Source organism: Ascaphus truei, chromosome 2 (genome assembly GCF_040206685.1).
Source record: "Ascaphus truei isolate aAscTru1 chromosome 2, aAscTru1.hap1, whole genome shotgun sequence".
NCBI lineage: Eukaryota > Metazoa > Chordata > Amphibia > Anura > Ascaphidae > Ascaphus > Ascaphus truei.
Window position 1 is genome coordinate 444,141,721 of NC_134484.1, and position 20,110 is coordinate 444,161,830.

At 38.3% G+C, this 20,110-nt stretch overlaps 1 protein-coding gene across 2 annotated transcripts in view; it reads right to left on the bottom strand.

The window, feature by feature from the left end:
- DPP6 (dipeptidyl peptidase like 6) overlaps positions 1-20,110 on the bottom strand; it is a 1,044,825-nt gene that overhangs the window by 772,809 nt on the left and 251,906 nt on the right. Inside the window, exon 1 of one of the 2 annotated variants that reach the window (XM_075587872.1) lies at positions 6,891-7,531. The exons of the other annotated variant lie outside the window; for it this stretch is intronic. Coding sequence (XP_075443987.1) covers positions 6,891-7,076 — 186 coding nt within the window. The 5' untranslated portion in view covers positions 7,077-7,531. Of the gene's footprint in view, positions 1-6,890; positions 7,532-20,110 lie in introns of those variants that run through there. 2 annotated transcript variants of the gene reach the window in all.

Here is a 20,110-nt window from a genome sequence, read left to right on the forward strand (position 1 = left end):
ATAGGTATAGGTATAGGGCAAATGGCAACCAAACCTTTACAAATACAACAATTAAAAAATTAAAACGAAGGTTTAAATAGCTGGCTGAACACCAACATGGAGCGGAGCAGTGAGGCAGGTCGATAACGCATCCACACTATTACAAAGAAAGGATCCGGAGCCGATCTCAGTACATACCCAGCCAGGCAAGTGGAAGTACTCTGTTCCCCCTTGAGTGCTGCCTTTGTTTCTGTGATTGCCTGCCTGTGTCTGAACTTCTGCTTGTACCTGACTACCCCTGCCTGCCGCCAGCCTTGACCCCATAATGTCTTCTCATTCCCCCATTCCCTTGTTTATACCTGGGACCTTTGTAATAGCATTTTTTTGGTTTCAAAAGTAAACTTTCTTTAGTTTGCAATATTAAAAAAAAAAAGTTTGAACTTTTCCCTTTTGTGCAAATTTTTTTGTGCCCAACCATTTATAAAGCACATTTGGAGAGCAGTAGACATCTGTATTTAAAAGTAGATTTTGAAGTAGATTTATCAGAGTAACTAAAGCGCAAAATCAGCATAGTCAGTGCAATACATCTATTAAATATTACAAATGACTTTCTCCTTTTATCATGATCATATAGTGTGCTATGCACAAATAGTTTCTATTTCAGAAGCAATACCTATTTGAGATAACATTTTCAAGGCCTCTTAAGATGGCTGACATTTTCAAGCTTGAAGCAGAGCCATTTAAATTAGTCCTAATAACTCCAGCTTCGGAAGTGTAGCACCATTCTTTCTCCATAAAAACACAAGGAAAATAATTTTCTCATATGTAGAATTATTCTGCGAAACTCCAACTTTATACTATAAATTATATATACAATAGTAGGCCAAATCGCTAACATTCACTTTCATCATTAAACAATGTATTATAGTTAATCCCTTTAAAAATAATAATAATAATAATAAATAGTTGCTGTGTTTTAGCTATTTATGTTCCATCATATATCGTTTAGTATAACATGTCATGAATGGGTTAATATTGACACTCAGTCCAATCATATGGGTGTTACTTTAGACTTTCCCTTTTTCCTTGTAGGCTATTTGGACACATACGCAGTGCTCCTCAAGGTTTGGAAGTGAGGGCAGCTTTCAGCAGGCGCTAAATAGGGTTAAGTTATTATCATAACCTTAACAGTGATGCAGGTCTGAGGATCTCCATTGGCAGGTAAAGGGCTAATTATCATATCATTTGCATAAGAAGAAGCCTACGGTCCGTTAAAATGCAAGGGTCACTTATTTTTAATGAAAATGACTGAACAACATACTGTAGTGCTAAGCAGCTTTGGGGATATGCGTTATGGATATGTATACAGTAAAATTAGATAACGTAACGTTAAAAAATGAGTGACCTGAGGATGTACCCCTCGGGTTGGTAAAGCATTGTAAGGGAAAGGTTAATCTATTTGTGCATATCACTAAAAATCAGTGTGTTAGGTTTCAAGGGTTAAATTCAATTCATGGAAAAGGCAAAGAAACAACTGTTAATTTTCGAGTAAGCAGTAAATGTTATTTAAATTCAGACATGCTATACGTTTCAGGAAATACATATTTGTAACCACTAATTAGCAATTTTGTAGCAAACACCTTGCAAAAGTAAATCAATATTGTGTTACCGTAAAATATTTCTAATTCCCTCAATTAAGCATTGTTATTGTCATAGTAATGAAAAAGAACAAGGTTATACACAATCAGCCTGTGCATCTTACTCAGCACATCCTGGCAGTGGCTAGCAAAAATTAAACTCATTAATCACAATGACACCCCAAAGAATTGGGACAAAAATGAAAAAGCCGGATTTGATGGGGTGATAATTCCAAAGCCAATTCTGTTGTCCATATTGTAGGTGTAAAATATCAATCTTACGCTTTATGATGTCTGGCTACACTGAAACAATTACAAATGAATACTCTGCACACCCTTCCACCTACATTCCTTTAGTGATGTTTCAACACACAATATTATTAATACAATCTTCACAATAGGCACAATAACTAGCATGTTTGTATAGGTCAATGTAACTATCTATCTTAATATCACTGTGATCACAACAGGTTATCCTATTTGTCACTGGAAAAAATAGCTACTTTTGCAACACCAAAAAAAGTGTACACTGCTTAATTTAAATTGCAATAAATTCCTCAGCATAAAGTGCTGAATTGAAAGAATATGAATGAAAAGTATGGCCTTCTGCATGGCTCTTCATGGACAGCATAGATCGCTCAGCTGTGCAAGCAGCTACAGTAGTATGAGATTCAAAGAAGCAAAGTGCATTTTTGTACAGTAAAACTCACTTTTAAGTTAATGCAAATATATATGGTACAGATGTTCTAAACCCTTGCAAAGTGTTTACATATGATGCATTTCAAGTTTTTAAATGTATCTAAAATTACGTTATAATAAGCTTGTGGACTTTCTACTCTTAAATGTTTTTGTATATGGCCTCTTGTGAGAACTGGTTGAAGAGCTCTGCCCTACTGAATGAATCTGTCTAGCATGTGTTAACAGTCTTGTACAATGTTTTTATATTATGTGCTAGACTAACATTTTTTTTATAACCTTGTTTATTTTATCATACACCCCTTTCTCTTTTTATGATATGCCATGCATTGCATTTTATTATTATCTTTTCATTTTCCGTCACTAACATGTTTTCTTGAATCGTTTTTTTATGCAGAGCAGGCAAACAATTTATAATACTGTTAGGGGTCAATGTCACAAATCACAAAGACCTGTTTTTAACCAATTTGCCAACTAGCTCGAGCATCGTCCTCTTCCGTGTGTTGTTGGGAAGCAATGAAAGCTGGTTTATTACTGTGCACTATATACAGATTAGCTACATACAGCAACATGGATAGTTCTCTGTCAAAATTCCTACAGCATGTAAACTATAGGATGAATATTTAACACGTCAATCCTTTAGTTATTTAAACAATAAGATCAAGTCTGCTGTGCACTGTACATTGTAGTTTGTGTAACATAGTCGGTGCATGCAAGATTCTGTAGTTTCAACAACGTCAACTTAAATTGGAAAACTTAAGTTACAGTGTATAGTCCTATATAAATCTATACAGATGTAGCACGACTTACTGTCCCCAGCTCTGTGGATAAACAAGCAAAAGTCCATAGCACTGACGACAGTGTCTGCCGCAATTATGCTGCGGGGACTCCTCCAGCGTTATTCCTTTGGTGCCACAACTACCGCAGTCATGTGACTGCAAGTGGCCAAGGGACAGGCAACGTTAAGTCTTGCTACATCTGTATATACAAATACACACATGTAGCAAGTCTCACTGTGTCCGCCACCAGGGCAAGCTGCTGACCGCGACTATCCCGGCGCCAGAGGATTATCGCTGTAGAGGTCTAATCTGGAAGCATGGACCCTCCAGCAGTGATGTCGCGACAAGCACCATATCCAGAGCCGCGGGCTTTTGCCTTTTCAGCTGCGGCAACAGTGAGTCGTGCTACATAATTATATACAGTACATACACACACACACACACACACACATATGAACTGGTTAGACTGTAAAAACCAAAATCATTTCCTTTCATGTAAAGCCAAAAACCTTTTTAATTAGCATTTGTTCTTTTGCTTTTTTACATTCTGCCAATAGCTCAGCTGTGGCTGTGCAGAATGTTTAGTTAGTCAGCAGTTACATTCCAAGGCTCCTTCCACAAGCAATATTGAAATGCATGAGGGACAGACTGTTTCTAATGAACCTTCATAGAATGCAGAATCTTTGGGGTGACACGCCCCCCCCCCCAATTCTTTAAAATAGTTAACGCTGCATGTGATTAAACTCAAATGTTTTAATAACTTTTTACTGCAATTGCAACTTTGGTGAAAAAACAAAGTGAGTTTGAGCAATAGTGACATATTCATTGCTGGAGATACCAATGATGCACTGCAAAGCAATACATTGCAGGCACTTCCTGCAATGGATGGGTTAAATATATCACACACACACACACACACACACACACACACACACACACACACACACACACACACACACACAGAGAGAGAGAGCTGCCGGAGACCCCCTCATACCAGGACTATTTTTCCTATTTAAGGACTTTCACTCAAGAACTGGTTTTTATATCAATTTTTCTTTTTGCTTGTATTTTATGTTATCACATGTTTTTGGAGTATTGTCTTAAATTGTTTTTCACGAAACAGGAGCACATAATATATGTTATATATATTTATTTTAAATTGTAGTATACACATTTATGATTTTTAGTGATTTTGCCTATTTAGAAATATTCATTTAAATTATCATCAATAATATATATTTTTACACTATTTCAACACTTCTTCTTTTGGCGCTACTTCACTATACACACACACACATACACACACACACACATATATATATATATATATATATATATATATATATATATATATAGATACACACACACATACACTATATATTAAAATGACCACATAAATGCAGTCATTTATATTGCTAAAGGTTAATATTGCAGCTACCATCTTGGTTAATCAAAAAAGGATGCACTGATACTAATATTTTAATATCCTTGTAGCAAATAAAAAACATGCTCAGTTCACTATAAACTGTAATGGTGTCTGGTCTTTAGTCAGAGTAACAGTCATTTTAGAATCAATTAAAAGTTCATAGAAACTAAGATATGACATTATTTCAGAGACCTAACAGCTGGCTCTAGCAAGATTTGATAGAAAAAAGATGACAAGGGATCACAAATTAACACCGCCAAACACATCATACAAAGTGTAATGACTTTTTTTTTTTTGCAAGAGCAGTACTTGGATAACAGCACTGAAGTCTGCAGTAAATCTGAAGTAGTCAATAGTTTTCAATACTGGTAGCCAGTATTTGCATGGTAAATATATTTTCTTCTGTTTGCTTCCGAGTTCTGTGTTATCAAAGAAAGATTCCCCAGACATCTGTCTTACTGACAAACTAAAAATACGCTCCAAGCTAAATACTGTATGGGCAGAACAAAACAGGACCAGTGTAGCGCTTAACAAACCTACAATTCTCTTTCCTTTCTGACAGCGACACCTAGAGACGCAGGAAGAAGCAGAGACAGATATGCAAACATGCACAGTACAGTAGTTCATGTATTTCCTACTTTACACTATGTACTATGTTTATGATTTATTGGCTATAACAGCGACTGGTTAATAGGTCTATCCACTAATATAGCATCTTTCCCTTTTGGATTTCTGGATTGCATACTAAACTGCAGAACTGAATAAACCAAAACCATAGTCCAACTTTTGAAATGTCTCATGTAGAGAGGCTAATTTTCATGTGCATTAACCATTTCACTCTCAACATACTGTATATTTAATGAACAGAATAATACATTTTACTTTCCTTATGAAAGGAATAACTTTTTTTTTTAATAGTTAAATGCAATAAGTACAATAACTGGTGAAAATTACAGCTACTATTTTATCCTAGGGAATTGCAAACAATACATAGGGAAATGCTCCTACAATATAATGTGTATTGATTTTTCTATTATTTACTGTTTACAACAATTGGTTTATTCAATAAAAGTTGACTTTTGACTTAATTATAGATAATTGGCCATACCCACAGTACTAACTGGTTAAATCATCTGTTAATGTGTCCCTAGTCCCAGGATATGAATTCACAGCAAGTAGACATCTAAACCCTGGACACACAATTATACTGCAATATCCCTGTTTTCTACAGGCACCTCCTGAAAAATGATTTAATTTCATGTTCAGTACACTGCCGGTAATCACAGAAAAAAGTTTAAGGTGAAATTTTTATTCCTGGCAGAAAGAACATAAAGAACAAATGACACAATGATTCTGCTCAAGCCCGTCCCAATATCATAACTACTGTATGTTAATTCAAAACACGCTCTCTACATAGATTGTATGCACCTCTGTGTTAAAGATAACAACGTAAAAAGTAAATAAGCCCTGAAGTACAGGTCTTTGAGCAGAATGTTCCCACATTCCTACTTTTGAAAGGTAGTGTGAATTTCTATTGCGATGGCTGACTTGGTAACTGCAGTGAACAAAATGCAGACTACAAATATATATGTGTGTGTGTGGGTGTGTGGGTGTGTGGGTGTGTGGGTGTGTGGGTGTGTGGGTATGTGGGTGTGTGTGGTTGCATTAACTGCGTTGTTGCTGGTTTCATTTTAATGACAATGCTTTGTATAACTTTTTAGCATTGAAAGGGTTTAATCGGTAATCATTCATTCTTGGTGTTGCTTCTTCTTCTCAACCCCCAACCCTAAACATAGCATGAGTCATTTGTTACTCAGGCAATATGCAAATTCCACATGTGAAATGTCTAACAGATCTAGGAGTTAAGGCACATTGGGATTAGTTAGCATTGAATATATTAAAATAATTGATTTTGTTCCCCCCCCCCCCATCGCAGGTGAGAAACAAGCTCTCCCTCTTAGCAAAGTTTTTTCTCCAGTTGGGCTAACTGGATAAATGGTACCGATCAGGCAACAAAAAAAAAAAAGGATGAATATCAAGTTTTCTCTTACAATGCAATGGTTACACTTCAACTTGTATCATAATTTAGTTCATTCTGCATCACTTGCCAATCAATGAAGTTCACATTAAAAAGACGCATTGGACCAGACATCTGAAAACGGAGGCAATTAAAATATGAGCCGCTTTCCTCAAAATACCCTGAAGCGGTTAATTAATTAGAAACACTATCAATGGCATTTAGGGAGGGGGGCTGTGCCACTGGGGGTGCCAGACAACACAGATCATGAACAAGAACATACACAACGCTTTAAAGGGGAAGGGAGCTGTGATTGCTAAAAGGGTTTTGAATAATAACAACAACAATCGTCTTACATCTTCCTCCTCATTCCTTGGCTGGTACTGATAACAGGCTCGGGCTTCTTGCAGTGGGCGTGAGGTCTTCTCAGCATTGTCCTCCTCTTTGCTCTGGCCACCCAAAAGGTGACTGGCTTCAGGTGGGAATGGGAAAGACCTGGAAGTGTTGATCTTCCCAGAGAGTCTCTGATACAGCGAAGCCATAAGTCAATCCGTAAGTCTTACAGCATGAGTTGGGGGGAAAAAAAGAGAGTCAATCTAGCAGTTGTCTTTTAACCCTTTTTTTATTAGAAATCAACTGCATGAGATAAAAAAAAAAAAAAACAACAAGCAAACAGGCCGCAGGAATGTTGCACCGGTAAGAGAAAACAAACCATCCAACAGAGACCCTATGTGATGGCAACTGGCATTTAATAAGAAACAAACCACTGGGGTGAATAGCTTTCCAATCACTCTTCAGCTTGAGGTGTTCGATCAATTGGCTGCGGAGGTTGCATGCCAGCAGTCCTTAGAGGGAGAGAGGGAGAGCACTCTCAAAGAGTCAAACACATATTCTGAGCACGTTGCCGTTTCCCTTCTCCCTTTGTGTGTATGGGAAGAGGGAGGGGGGGATTTGCGAGTATTTTCCTGCTAGGTTTTCACTAATCTTGAAGAGCAACAGCCACCTGATTGAAATGAAGCAGTGGAGTGCTGGAGAGGAGGAGGAGGAGGAGGAGGAGGAGGGAGATAGTGAGAAGACAGGAGGAAGTGGGAGGCGCTCCAGAGAGAACTCCCAGCAAAGGCTGCATCCCGTGCCGCTGTCTGTGGTACTGAACTGTCTTTCCTTATTCTCACTGCATGCCTAGCTCTGGTTAATATCTCTCCTCCCTCCTCTCTGTTGAAGATGGCTCTCTTTCCATCTTTCAATTAACCCCTTTAGTATTCTGGGTATCGTGCATATCATTTTTAACTCCATATTGATGAAGTTGAGGATTTATTATTATTAAAATAATGGCATATCTCATAGGGTCCCATGTTAAAATGGATTAAGAAGTAAAGAGTGACACACTGTGCTCATTTGCATGTCATTACCCAGGATCCCTGACTGCAGTGGAAGCACTGTGTGCTAAGCGATATTGGGGAAAGACAGGGTTGTAGACCTATCTGAGACATGCAAATGTACCACAAGTGGTATTTCTATTTACTGTAACAAAAACTTAAATCTAATTAAAAAAGCGGGAGTAAATAGCAGTGCGGAAACCTTTCTTCATTGAACACTTATTTATTCATTAAACTTTCACTGTCTGGTAATTTTAAAATATTTACTTAATGTGTTTATTCCATATGCAGTGAGTGCACTGACTCGCAGGGGCGGTAATTACGAGAATTCAGAAGCAAATTATAAATGTATTTGTGTCATGTTACAACAGTTTTTTTTCTTGTGACAAGGGTCACACATCTTTCTTAAAAATTGGAGGAACATGTTTTTTTTTTTTTACAATAAATCTGCCTGCTGTTCTGAGAACTCTTTAAAAGTATCTAAAGTTCAGTGAGTTCACTAGAAACCGGTATTCAGTGCCTAGATATAACAAAGACTAACAAGTGTATTGTGAGCTTGTACAAATATGGCACCACTTAACCAACCACGTCTACATCCCAACTTGTAGGTTTAAATTTGTACAACATGCTTCCAGTTTGCTCCAGACTCTCTTCATGCCTGTACAGTAAACTCCATGTGCTTCAACCAGTACATTACATACCCTACCTGTAAAGTATATCTGCTCCATTCCTGTATGTACAATATACTCCCTACTCTCGACCTTTCTGTATAATACAATCCCTGCTGCTGCCTGTACATTTATATTCCCTGCTTCTACATTATAATGCTCGCCTACTGCAGCACATGATCTCCTTCTTTCTCTCCTGCCTGTAGATTTCACTCAATGCTGCCATCTTGTTTGTACTGTCCATGTCTGTTCCCTAATTTTTGCATAACAAGGACACTCCCTTCTTGCTCCTCTTCTGTCTGCACAGCACAGCCATCTCCTGGTCCCACTGTTCCTGCATTTAGAAAGTATACTGTCCACTCCTTTCTTGTCTGTGCTGTGAACTTTTTACTACCTTCCTTCCTTTCTGTTAGCTCCTTTTCTACTTATTTAGTCCCTATATAGAACAGTCTCTGTTTCCTACCTGCTAGCCCTAAAATATATTGTAAAGTACACTCCCATATCTAATCCTATTTCCCCCCTAAATCTGTTGGGACTATCTTTGTGGCTGCACCCAACTCCATGCTAACGGACACCCCTAAAGTCCACACCCCAAATCTTAACAGGACCACCTGTGTGGCTGGACCAAAATCCCTCCTGGGACATATTTCGTCCCACAACAAGCAGCCCCTTTACCTTTTGTTTCAAATTTGCCTCTCGTTTCCTCTAGATTTTAAGCTCTGTGCTATGGAATATATTGGCGCTTTATAAATAAATGATCATTTTAATAATATAAGTATATACTGAAACTTGCCTTTTCAGTATACAACATGTTCCCACCCTACCTTCATAGAGTTCTACCAACTCATTTCTTACCTACACATTATGTTATTCTGGTTGTATTGCCATGCGGCCTGTAATGTTTGTTACTGTACCTTCTCATTTCCTGTGTATATGGTATGCTCCCTGCTGCCCTTGTACTGAGTTTAAGAGACAGGGCAGTGGAAATGAGAGACTATGGCAGTAAGGCAATAAAAAAAGTTATTGAAGTTCAAATTTGCAAGAGATAATGTAACAGAGAGAAAGTGAAATGACCATTGTAAAGCAGGGAGAGAACAAATTGAAGTTAGAGAATAAGATGGTGTATAAGGGAGAGAGACACGGAGACAGTAACACAATGAACATGAGAGACAATGCCCAGGAGTCATCAAATTGCGATATGCTGTATCATGCCTGAACTAGCGAGAGAAATTACAACAAACCATTGAAAAAGAATGAAAGAGAAAGTTGAGAGATAGCGACATAGGAGAAACAGTAAAGTAGGAGATTTATTTATTAACATCAGTTTCTGTGTGATAGTGCCCCAATCGGTACTATCGCTGTATAATGGATAACAACCAATTAAGTGGATACTGAAAGAGACAGGAGAGTGACTGAATTGTAAAACCTGAGTATGAAAAAAAAAAGATAAAGAAAGACAGAGGGAATATAAACAGACTGTCCTAATACTCTACTTTCCTTTCTGCCCATGACTTCACCCTCTTTTCTTCATAAGCTCCTCCCACTCCTGCCTCCAAGAGCTGATTTTTAAAGGCGCATTCTCACCTCGCTGCCCAAAAATCACATTAAAAAAACAAGAAATGATGGGTGCCTAGTTAAATAGGCAACCAATGATGGCATACCACTACAAAAGTACATATGAAATATTAAAATATCTGTGATTTCCCTTTTTCCAGGTCATCAACTTCAGATCACCGTGGATGTCTGGCTCCTTTTAGCTGCCCCCTTAACATGCTGAAAACCACCCACTGATGACGTCGGTGGAACCCACAGGGCAGGAGGCTTAAAGGAGCCGCGAGGAGAGCACACTCCTGGCTGAGACATTTACAGGGTTTTTTCATTTTCTTTAATACATTGAAGCAAAACTCTAGATAATTTACATGAAGTATTGGACCTATTTTAAACTTTGAAACATGATACACCCTCTAATGTGGTATAGAGCATCAAAACACGTGAAATCATATGTATGATACTGTTTAAACAAAAAAGTAACCAGCTCACAGCAGATTTACCTCTTACTGGCTGTGGGACTAACATACAGTACACTGAAAAAGTACATGCATTGCAGAGCACTATGTTGATGAAGGGATAAACTGAAACTAAGCTAATGGAGGATTGTTGGTGTCCAGACACCCTGATTTTCTTCAATACATGATTTTTTATCATATTCAATATATGTATGTTCACGTATCTTGTGTAGTCTTTATGCTGGGGTAACCTTTGTGTGTAAGGTAAAAAGAACCCAATAGTGCAGACTGATACAAAAGTGTATCACTAAAAGGCATTAAAGTAATACACTAACATGGTGTCAGAAAGTTAAAAGCAATGAATATATCAGACTACAGAAGCCTGGGATCGATAGCACACTCACCGCTCCTCTCCTCAGCGTCTTCCGTGTCTCACGAGCTGACTCCCGCACTTCCGGGTTGAAAATGCGGACATCCCTCGGACACCCAGATGGACATCACTCCTGATGAAATCGCAAGCCGATGAGACACGTTGAGTGAGAGATAAAGAGCTGTGGAGGACACTGATACAGTGCTGATAATCGGATATAGTGCTGCTGATCATCCAGGGACTCAACCAGGATGTGTGGGAGCTGGCTCGTGAGACACAGAAGATGCTGAGGAGAGGAGCGGTGATAGCGCTATTGATCCCAGGCTGCTGTACTCTATGTTATATTTTTATTTTGTTATTGTTATGTTATTACTTTTATGCCTTTTATTGATAAACTTTTGTATCAGTTTGCACTATTGGGTTATTTTTACCTTATCCACGAAGGTTACCCAGCATAAAGACTACACAAGATACATGAACATACACCATTGCCACAGACTTAGGACATGCCTACATGAATGGGGAATATGTGAGTATATCCCCTGCAGGGTCTGAGCCCCTTCAATTGCTACAGACATATTTGCACTAATGTGTGTTTTTCTATTTCTATTTTTTCCTATATACAGTACCTGCACTCTCCACAACTGGAAAACACTGCAAAATGGGGTTTAAAAAGCAATTCACAAAGGGTCTGAGCTGCAAGCAACGGTTATTGTTTATTTATTCTTCACTATTACACAATTTTTGCATATATTGCATGTGTATTCAATTTCACGAATATATCACTTTCTTAATTAAGTATTCACCTATCCGATATAAGCGCCACTTTAAGATAACACTTTTGTTTGCTATTCCCTGTTTAATGCAAGATTAGATTTTATTTGCCTTTGCATCTACTGCATAGCATTGGGCACTATTGCTATGCCTGCCGTCTACAAGCACTCCTAAATCTTTCTCCGTCGAGGATTCACCTAATTGTCCCCCATTTAACTCATAAGTCGCCTATATATTCTTGTTTCCTAAATGCATAACCTTACATTTATAAGTATTAAACCTCATCTGTCATTTACCTGCACAAGTTTCCAGTCTCTCCAAGTCCTTCTGAAGAGAAATTACATCCTGCTCTGATTCTACTACCTTACACAATATAGTGTTATCAGCAAAGATGGAGACTTTGCTCTCTATGCCAACCTCAAGGTCATTAATAAACAAGTTAAAAAGCAGGGGTCCCTGTACCGATCCCTTAGGTACTCCACTAATAACTTTAGCCCAACCTGAAAAGGATACATTTACTGTATGACAACTCTCTGTTGTCTATCCATCAACCAGTTTTCAATCCAGGTACAAATATTTTTACTGAGTTCAATTTTGTACACTAATGTCTCGTGTGGAACTATATAAAAAGCCTTTGCAAAATCTAAGTAGACCACATCAACTGCATTAGCTTGGTCTAAATTCCTACTTACCTCCTCAAAGAAACTAATAATAAGGTTAGTTTGGCATGACCTATCCTTCATAAATCCATGCTGACTACTACTAATAATTTTTTTTATCCATTAGTTATTCCTGAATATTATCCTGTACTATACCTTCTTCAACTAGTTTACCCACTATTGATGTCACGCTTACAGGTGTGTAATTTCCATGGTTGTAATCTAGTTCCATTATTAAATATAAGCACCACATCTGCTTTACGGCAATCTTGTGGTACTAAGCCTGTGTAAATGGAGTCCTTGAATATTAAATGTAATGGTTTCACTATTAATGAACTTATCTCCTTAAGAACCCATGGGTGCATATCATCTTGGCCAGGTGCTTTAATTTTATCAAACCACCTATGCAATTCTTCCTCAGTTAACCAATTGTTTGTTAATATAGAGGTTGTGGCTTCCTTCTGTGGCACTATTTTTGCAATTGATTCCTCCCTGGTAAATACAGTACAGAGGCAAATAATTAGCAGTAACTGTTGTTGTTATGTAGCCCTGACAAAAACTGGTGGCTTTACTTACTGTATAACTCACCGCTGTATAATTAATTCTCACTAGATAAAGACACATTAACACTATTGCACACATTTTCCGTTTTTAAGCCAACAAACACGTTTTCAGTGATGCTGTTTGTTAAACTGATGATAAACATGTGAAAAAGGTGCTCTCAGCTGGCTTCCACCTATGTGCACAATTTTAAAGGGAAATGTCACATTAGCTTAGCACTATCACCTGCATAAATAAGAGGTTGACCCAAGACAGGATTCCGCAACCCTAGCACTGAAAGGCCCCGCTTGAGAATTGTTCTAGTCAATGTTTTTAAAATGAGGCACATTTACTGTGAAACAGCTTGTTTATAAGGGCTCTGATAACAATGTCATTACTCTGTGTACACTGAAAGAATTCACCTCAGTAATTTACCTGTTGCAATAGAGATTGAAGAAAAGGCAAATAACACAAATAAAATGACATTTCTCATTTCACTAACATTTTATTCATCTTGATCCATTGCACTGCAGGTTGCATGATGGTGTTTTGCAACATGAACTACAAAAAACACTCTAGGGGGCTATTATGGTAGCTTCAATAAGATCACTGCCACGTCAACCGGTCTGGCATGTTGTTACCTCATGGTATGATATTTGTGTAAAAACAGCGTTCAATAAGATTTTTCGCTTGGTACATACCGTTTGGGACAAACATGCCATACTGTACCAATCGACTTACAGTAGCAGTTCCTTTTTGAAAGATATTACCGTGTGATATCCCTGCAGTATGTAAGAGCGGGGCAGAGAGAACTGCATCTCGCTGCACAGCTCTTACAGGCGATCACCCTGTTTTTATTTTTAATTTATTAACATAGAATTGCAGCAGGGGATCTCCGGAGCTGAACCGCATTAATTTCAGCTCCGGGGACTCTGCTTCACGAGGTACGGGCCTCGTTAGGAAGTGCTGGTAAATTATCTCCTGTAAGTTTAAATGTCCCGACCACATGACGCTGGAGAATTAAACTTGCAGGAGATACCGGCACCCCATACCGAGGGCCTGTACCTCAGGAAGCAGGGGGTCCCTGGACCTGAAATTAATGCGGTTCAGCTACGGAGACCATCTGCTTATATACTATGTTAATAAAATAAAAATAGAAACAGAGCGACATTAACTTAATGGCTAACTGCTAAGGTAATGAAGGGGTTAACCACCAATACCAGGTTTGTTGAAAGGTGGGTGAAGGTTATAGTTGTCCAAGGGAGGGTGGTTAGGCAACCCGGGAGGGATTAACCCCTCCGTTACCTTGGTGGTTACAGCTGCTAATGTAATGACGGGGTTAACCCCAACAGCCAGGCCTAACCACCCTCCCTGGGGCAACTACCCCCTTCACAACCCATCTACCACCAACACTACACAGAAATGGGCAAAAGTGCTATTAGCCAAAGATGGCTAATAGCGCTCCTTAAAAAGCTGTTTCCAAGAGATAGTGCCATGCTATCGAAGCTTTGTGAATAGCTACACATGCAATATCACTTGGAAAGTGCACTTAACAAGCATTAAGTTCACTTATCAAAGCAACCTGAATAGGCCCATAGAACTGAAGCAGTTATTGGATTGAGCCATATCCATAATGCCTGTAAATCCCATTGCATTGCTCAGTACATTTTCTATTAGAAATGTGGCCTTATATCAGATACGGTATAGCAACTTCCAATGATGCAAATCACTAAGATTTTGGACCATGCATTGTAACGGCAAAGTATGTACTCAGTGATCTGCTGACATCTGTGAGACATGAGCTGTAACAAATTAGTGTGATTGACTCTAAAGCAGAGAGACTTACTAAAAATCAGTGAGACTTGGCATGTCTGCCATAATGCTGCTAGTGTATAGCAATTTAGCACAATAGACCTCATTCAGAAGTAAATGATGATGAATGATATTAGCATGTGCTAAACTGCTACTGTGATTTAGTAAATACATTCTAATAAATCCCTGTCAACAAAAGTTCACAATCTAATACTATAAAGACTATGCTCAAGTAGGCAAGTAATAGGGTCACAATGAGCTTGCTGTTGTCCCTTAAGGAGGCAGTCCAAGAGGCACTTAAAAAAAATCTTTTTTTTTTGTTTTAAAATATACAGCATTTGATTACCTTTATTGAAAATGGATTACCTAAACTGCTGATCAATTCATTCCCCCTTAATCGATCAGCAAAGATCCTGCTTCCCACAGTTCATTAAATGGCGACCTTTCCGTTTCAATCAATCATTCAGCCAGTGTAACTCAGCAGCTACAATGTATTCTTATATTACTAAGGGAACACTATCTATTGTTACAGTTTGCAGCTGAAATTGCCGGGAACATTGGCAACACATTATCACAAACAGGAAAGTGTTGCAAATATCTTGCACTGCTGGGGAAGCGTATTAAAACCTACTATAGAAAGCAAAGGATGCTCGTTATATTAAAATTCATTAAAAATTGCATTAAGAGTTGAATTTAAAAAAAATGTTGTAAGTATTATCTAATACTACAGAAGTGATTTATTTAAAAAAATACATGTAGTATATTGCATGGATTGCCCCTTTAAAGTGAGGTTTCTAACATCATAGGCATATGCAGTGTTAGTGTCACTGTTGGGTTTGTCTTATGGTTGGGGAGAGTTTAATTTCTGCGGCTGTTAGATACCGAGAAATAAAACACACAGAAAGCTGCTCAGCTGTTTTGCAGGATAATAAAAATAAAGTGTGTTAGCCTTTTGGTGTTTATTCATTTTACTGCAGTAAGACGTGCTTCAGCGCCCCTCAGTGGATATATGCCCAAACTGTGCTCAAGGAGGACCAAACAAACACATTTTAGGAATGCAATGTACTGTACCAATTGAGATATTATTTTAGGAAGCAGTAATAATAGTGTGCAGATGTTTCTCATATAAATATACAAAAGTAACATTGGGGTTGAGGTAAATGGCTTCAAGCAAAATTGTACTATAAGTTGCGTGGTACAAGAATTCTCATCTCATCATTCCTATAGGATAATACAATGGCTCTTATTATATAAACTGTTACACAGTTACATATTGTAGTAGATGAGGTTGAAAAAAAGATGTCCATCAAGTACAACCTTTGTTAAATTTAGCCGACAGATACTTATCCTATATTTGTACTTACAGTATTTTCATCCAGAGGAAGACAATCAAAAAACCCCAGTGACACATCATCCAATGATGTTTCATAACGCGAAAAACACATTCCTTCCTGACTCCAATAATCACAATACGATTTCTCCCTGATAAACATCCTTCCCATGTTTACTTATTTAGTAAGTCCCTATATATATATATATATAGGGACTTACTAAATAAGTATAATATATATATATGGGAGGGATGTCTGTAGTGTAAAAGGAGCACACCTGAGGTAGAGATATGCTAATGGTTATGCAAAGTATATTAAAATGAGTCACATCTCAGACATCCTAAAAGGATGTCTATAAGAACCGTATTGAGTTAGTAAGTCTAAGGCATCTAATGACTGGAATGGTGTATTTGTGTTGGACCCAACAGGATTAGAACCCACACAACCTCTGTTATCTAAGACAGCTGCAGTTAGCAGTGTGAGATAAACCAGCTGAGGGATAGCACCACTGTAACAGCATACTTTTGAGCTCTACTTCTCACTACTCATTGAGTTCTTAGCTTACTCACTGAGTACAAAGCACTTTACCGTCTTCTGGGATAGAACATTATATCTAATAAGCAATCTTTTGCAATGAGACCCCTTACATTACATTTACTTGAACAGGCTGTAATGTATTCCAGCACTAAAGGTGCCTTATGGTAGAACACTGCTTAGTAAATATGGCCCACTGTCTTTTTCCTTTATAAGATTAGAAGTACTAACTCATGTTACCAGGTCACTTTGTTATATTACTTTTTCTCTGCATCTGTTTTATTTGCTGTGCTTCACCTTGTTTTTATTTGTGTGTCAGAAAACCTGTGTTTTATTTAATCTCACCTTGTTTGAGTAACTCATAGCCCTAAGTTACTTTGTGCTTAAAGTCCTTTCAAGGTTACAATCAACAAAATAGATATCCCTTTGAGATATGCAAGTAGACAGTTACAGTGGCACTAGCAATTAGCTGGTTTTGCTCACACTACTAGAGCTGCTGCCTAGAAAAGCAGTGATTGTTGGTTCTAATCCTGGGGGGCCTGACATCAGTATACTATTCCAGGCACTAGGTGCCTTAGGCTTATTAACTAAATATAGTTCTTATGGGAATTATTTTATGAAGTGTGGGATGTCACTCATTAATTTATACTTTGCATAGCAATTAGCATATCTCCCAGAGTACCTCAGGTGTGCTGCTTTTTCCATACATGCATAGCTCCCTAATTTCTTTGGAGAGAGGTTTGTGGGGATATATATATATATATATCTACATATCTGGAATTATTACTCAACTGAAGTCCTCTTCCTCACAATTTTTTACTACCCAATCCAAAGACGGATTTTGGTGTGTGGATTGGATGTAGGTTAAACAAGCCACAGAACTATGCAGATCAAATTCGGACAGGTTCGGCCATCTCTAGTAATGAATTCCACATCTTACTGCCCTTACTGTAAAGAAACATTTCCTTTGTTCCTGGTGAAATCTCCTTTCCTCCTACCTCAAGGGATGACGGTGACTGTGTTTTTGCACAGAAAGCCCTACTGAAGTCAGTGGGGCGACAGTGCTGTGTGGTTCTAAAGTTCTTGGGCAATTAAATTGCATTTTGAGCTTTTGTATGCGCTATCAAAGATACAAAGTTTCACCACAGGCTATAAATGAATATGAAACAATAAATTAAATAACTGTTGGTATACTGTAGTGTTCCATATTGTTATGTATGTACAGTTACTGGTCCTGTTTATGCACTATAATGAGCAATATAGCTCAATGTGGTTGCAATATCGCGAGATCGCTGTTACCGGCAGCTCTATTTGTTTAAATGGAGATGGCAATCTTGCATTATATACTGCTCCAGGAGAGGTACATCTGCCTGTAGTGTATATTTTTATGTAGATAGTCAACAATGTATGAAGCACTTTACAGAATAAACTATTAGTCACAGGGAATTATAGTAATATAAGTAAATATACTATAAAAGCACACAATAGGAAGGGAAATCTTTGCCCTGGAGTAAAACAGTAGGGGAAGGAGTAAATACAGTGGATAGTAGTGCCTAGCCGAGAGGGTTAGTAAGTGCCATGGTCAGCAGAGGGAGAATTGGTAAAGAGTCCAAGTTATTGAAATTAGTAGTTTAGAAGGTCTGTTTTCAGTTTTCATTTGAAGATAGAGATAGAAGTTGCATGTTGTGTTCTGGATGTGTGGGAGTTCCACAGGTAGGGAGGAAAAATTATTTACTGTGTGAAAGAGAGAGAGAGCGAGAGAGAACAGTAAGTTTGGAAGGGGTGGAAAGTAGACTGTTATAAGCAGAATGAAGGAGATTAGTGCGGGTATGGCAAGAAACAGAATCTGAGAATTAGGGAGGATCAGAAGAGTGTAGAGCCTTGAAGGTGAGTACAAGAGCTTTGTACGTTATAGAATTTGATGGGAAGCCAGGAGAATGATTTAAGGAGGAGATGAGCAGAAGTTGTTCTGGGAAAAAGTGAAATGATTGTAGCATCGCATTTTGAATAGATTGCAAGGGTGAAGGCTTTAAGGCAGGCAAACTGCTATTAGTAGATTACGATAGTCAAGACATGGGAACATTATGACATGTATTGGAGTTTTAGCAGAGAAGTGACAGGGGAAAGGCATATATTAGCATCAAGTTTTTAGGTAGAGCATTAATGAGAATGGCGAAAAAGAGAGAGTGAAATCAAATATAATACCCAAGCAACATGGTTTGGTAGCTGATTAGATGATTTTGCCAATTACTGTTATGTAGAAAGAAGATCTTGGACTAGATTTAGGCCGGGCTTATAGTACGCGCAACGGCGACGCGACGGGTGTCGTCACAGGTCGCCGCTAGCAAAAGTTGTCATTCGCTATGCGGCGACGTCGCGGGTGACCAGGTAATTGATTAGTTCAGAGGCTGGCACATGTCTCGACAGATTCTGAAAAATCAAATTTGACCGGCTTCCAAGTTTCGCGTCTCTGCTGTCGCTCCGCGCTTACTATAAGCGCACGCGACGGCGGCAATACATTTGTTTTCAGGCGGACGTCACGTCGCCGTCACTATAAGCGCAGCCTAAGAAAGGGAAATTACAGTAGGTAATCCCAAAATACAATTCAACATATTTAGGAATACTAATAGTAATAACTACAAATAATATATGCCAAAATATTTATCACAACAGAAAACAAACAACATTGTACTATATTTATCTTTAACTCCCAAATGGCAGCTGCTAAACATGTAAAGGCCAAACCCAGTGTTTCCTGTCTTTCTGGCAGAGAGGTTAAATATCATTGGGATTTAAAAGACATAGAGAGTTAATAATTAATATGTCATGAAGCCTCTTCCCTTGAGAATATATTGGGATCTACTGTATGTTTAAACCAGTGGGTCTGTGGTAAAATATTTGTATGTATACAATTAGCATTTTGTGTGCCTAAAACATGACATTTATTAAGAGAATTTCTACTGTTGTAGAATTTGCTGCAAACTTCACTGGTATTCTGTGCCAAAATACAGGATTTGTGCACCTTTAAAGTGAAACAATGTAGGAAACAACAAAATGTAATGCAAGAGGTGCATTCCTTAATGCAGATACTACCACTAAGGTGCAAATATAACTCGACACTAAGCTACTCCCACTTTGTTTATAAATCCGACATCTCGTGTTACACCAACGCATATAGAAAAATGATAAAAAATCATATTATTACATAGATACTGCCTGTCGCAAATACTTTTCTGTGCGACACGTAACCTAAAATCCTTTTGGACAACTTTTTAGTGCTTTATACCAGAGGTCCCCAACTTCAGTCCTCAAGGACCAGTAAAAGTGCAGGTTTAAGGATACCCCTGCTAGAGCACAGGTGGTTCAGCCAAAATGATTGGGCCACCTGTGCTAATGAGAGGCTATCCTTAAATCCTGCACTGTTAGCGCTCCTTGAGGACTGGAGTTGGGGACCTCTTTTGAAAGAAGCGGATCTCTTCAGTATTGAGAAGGTGGCTTTGCTGCAT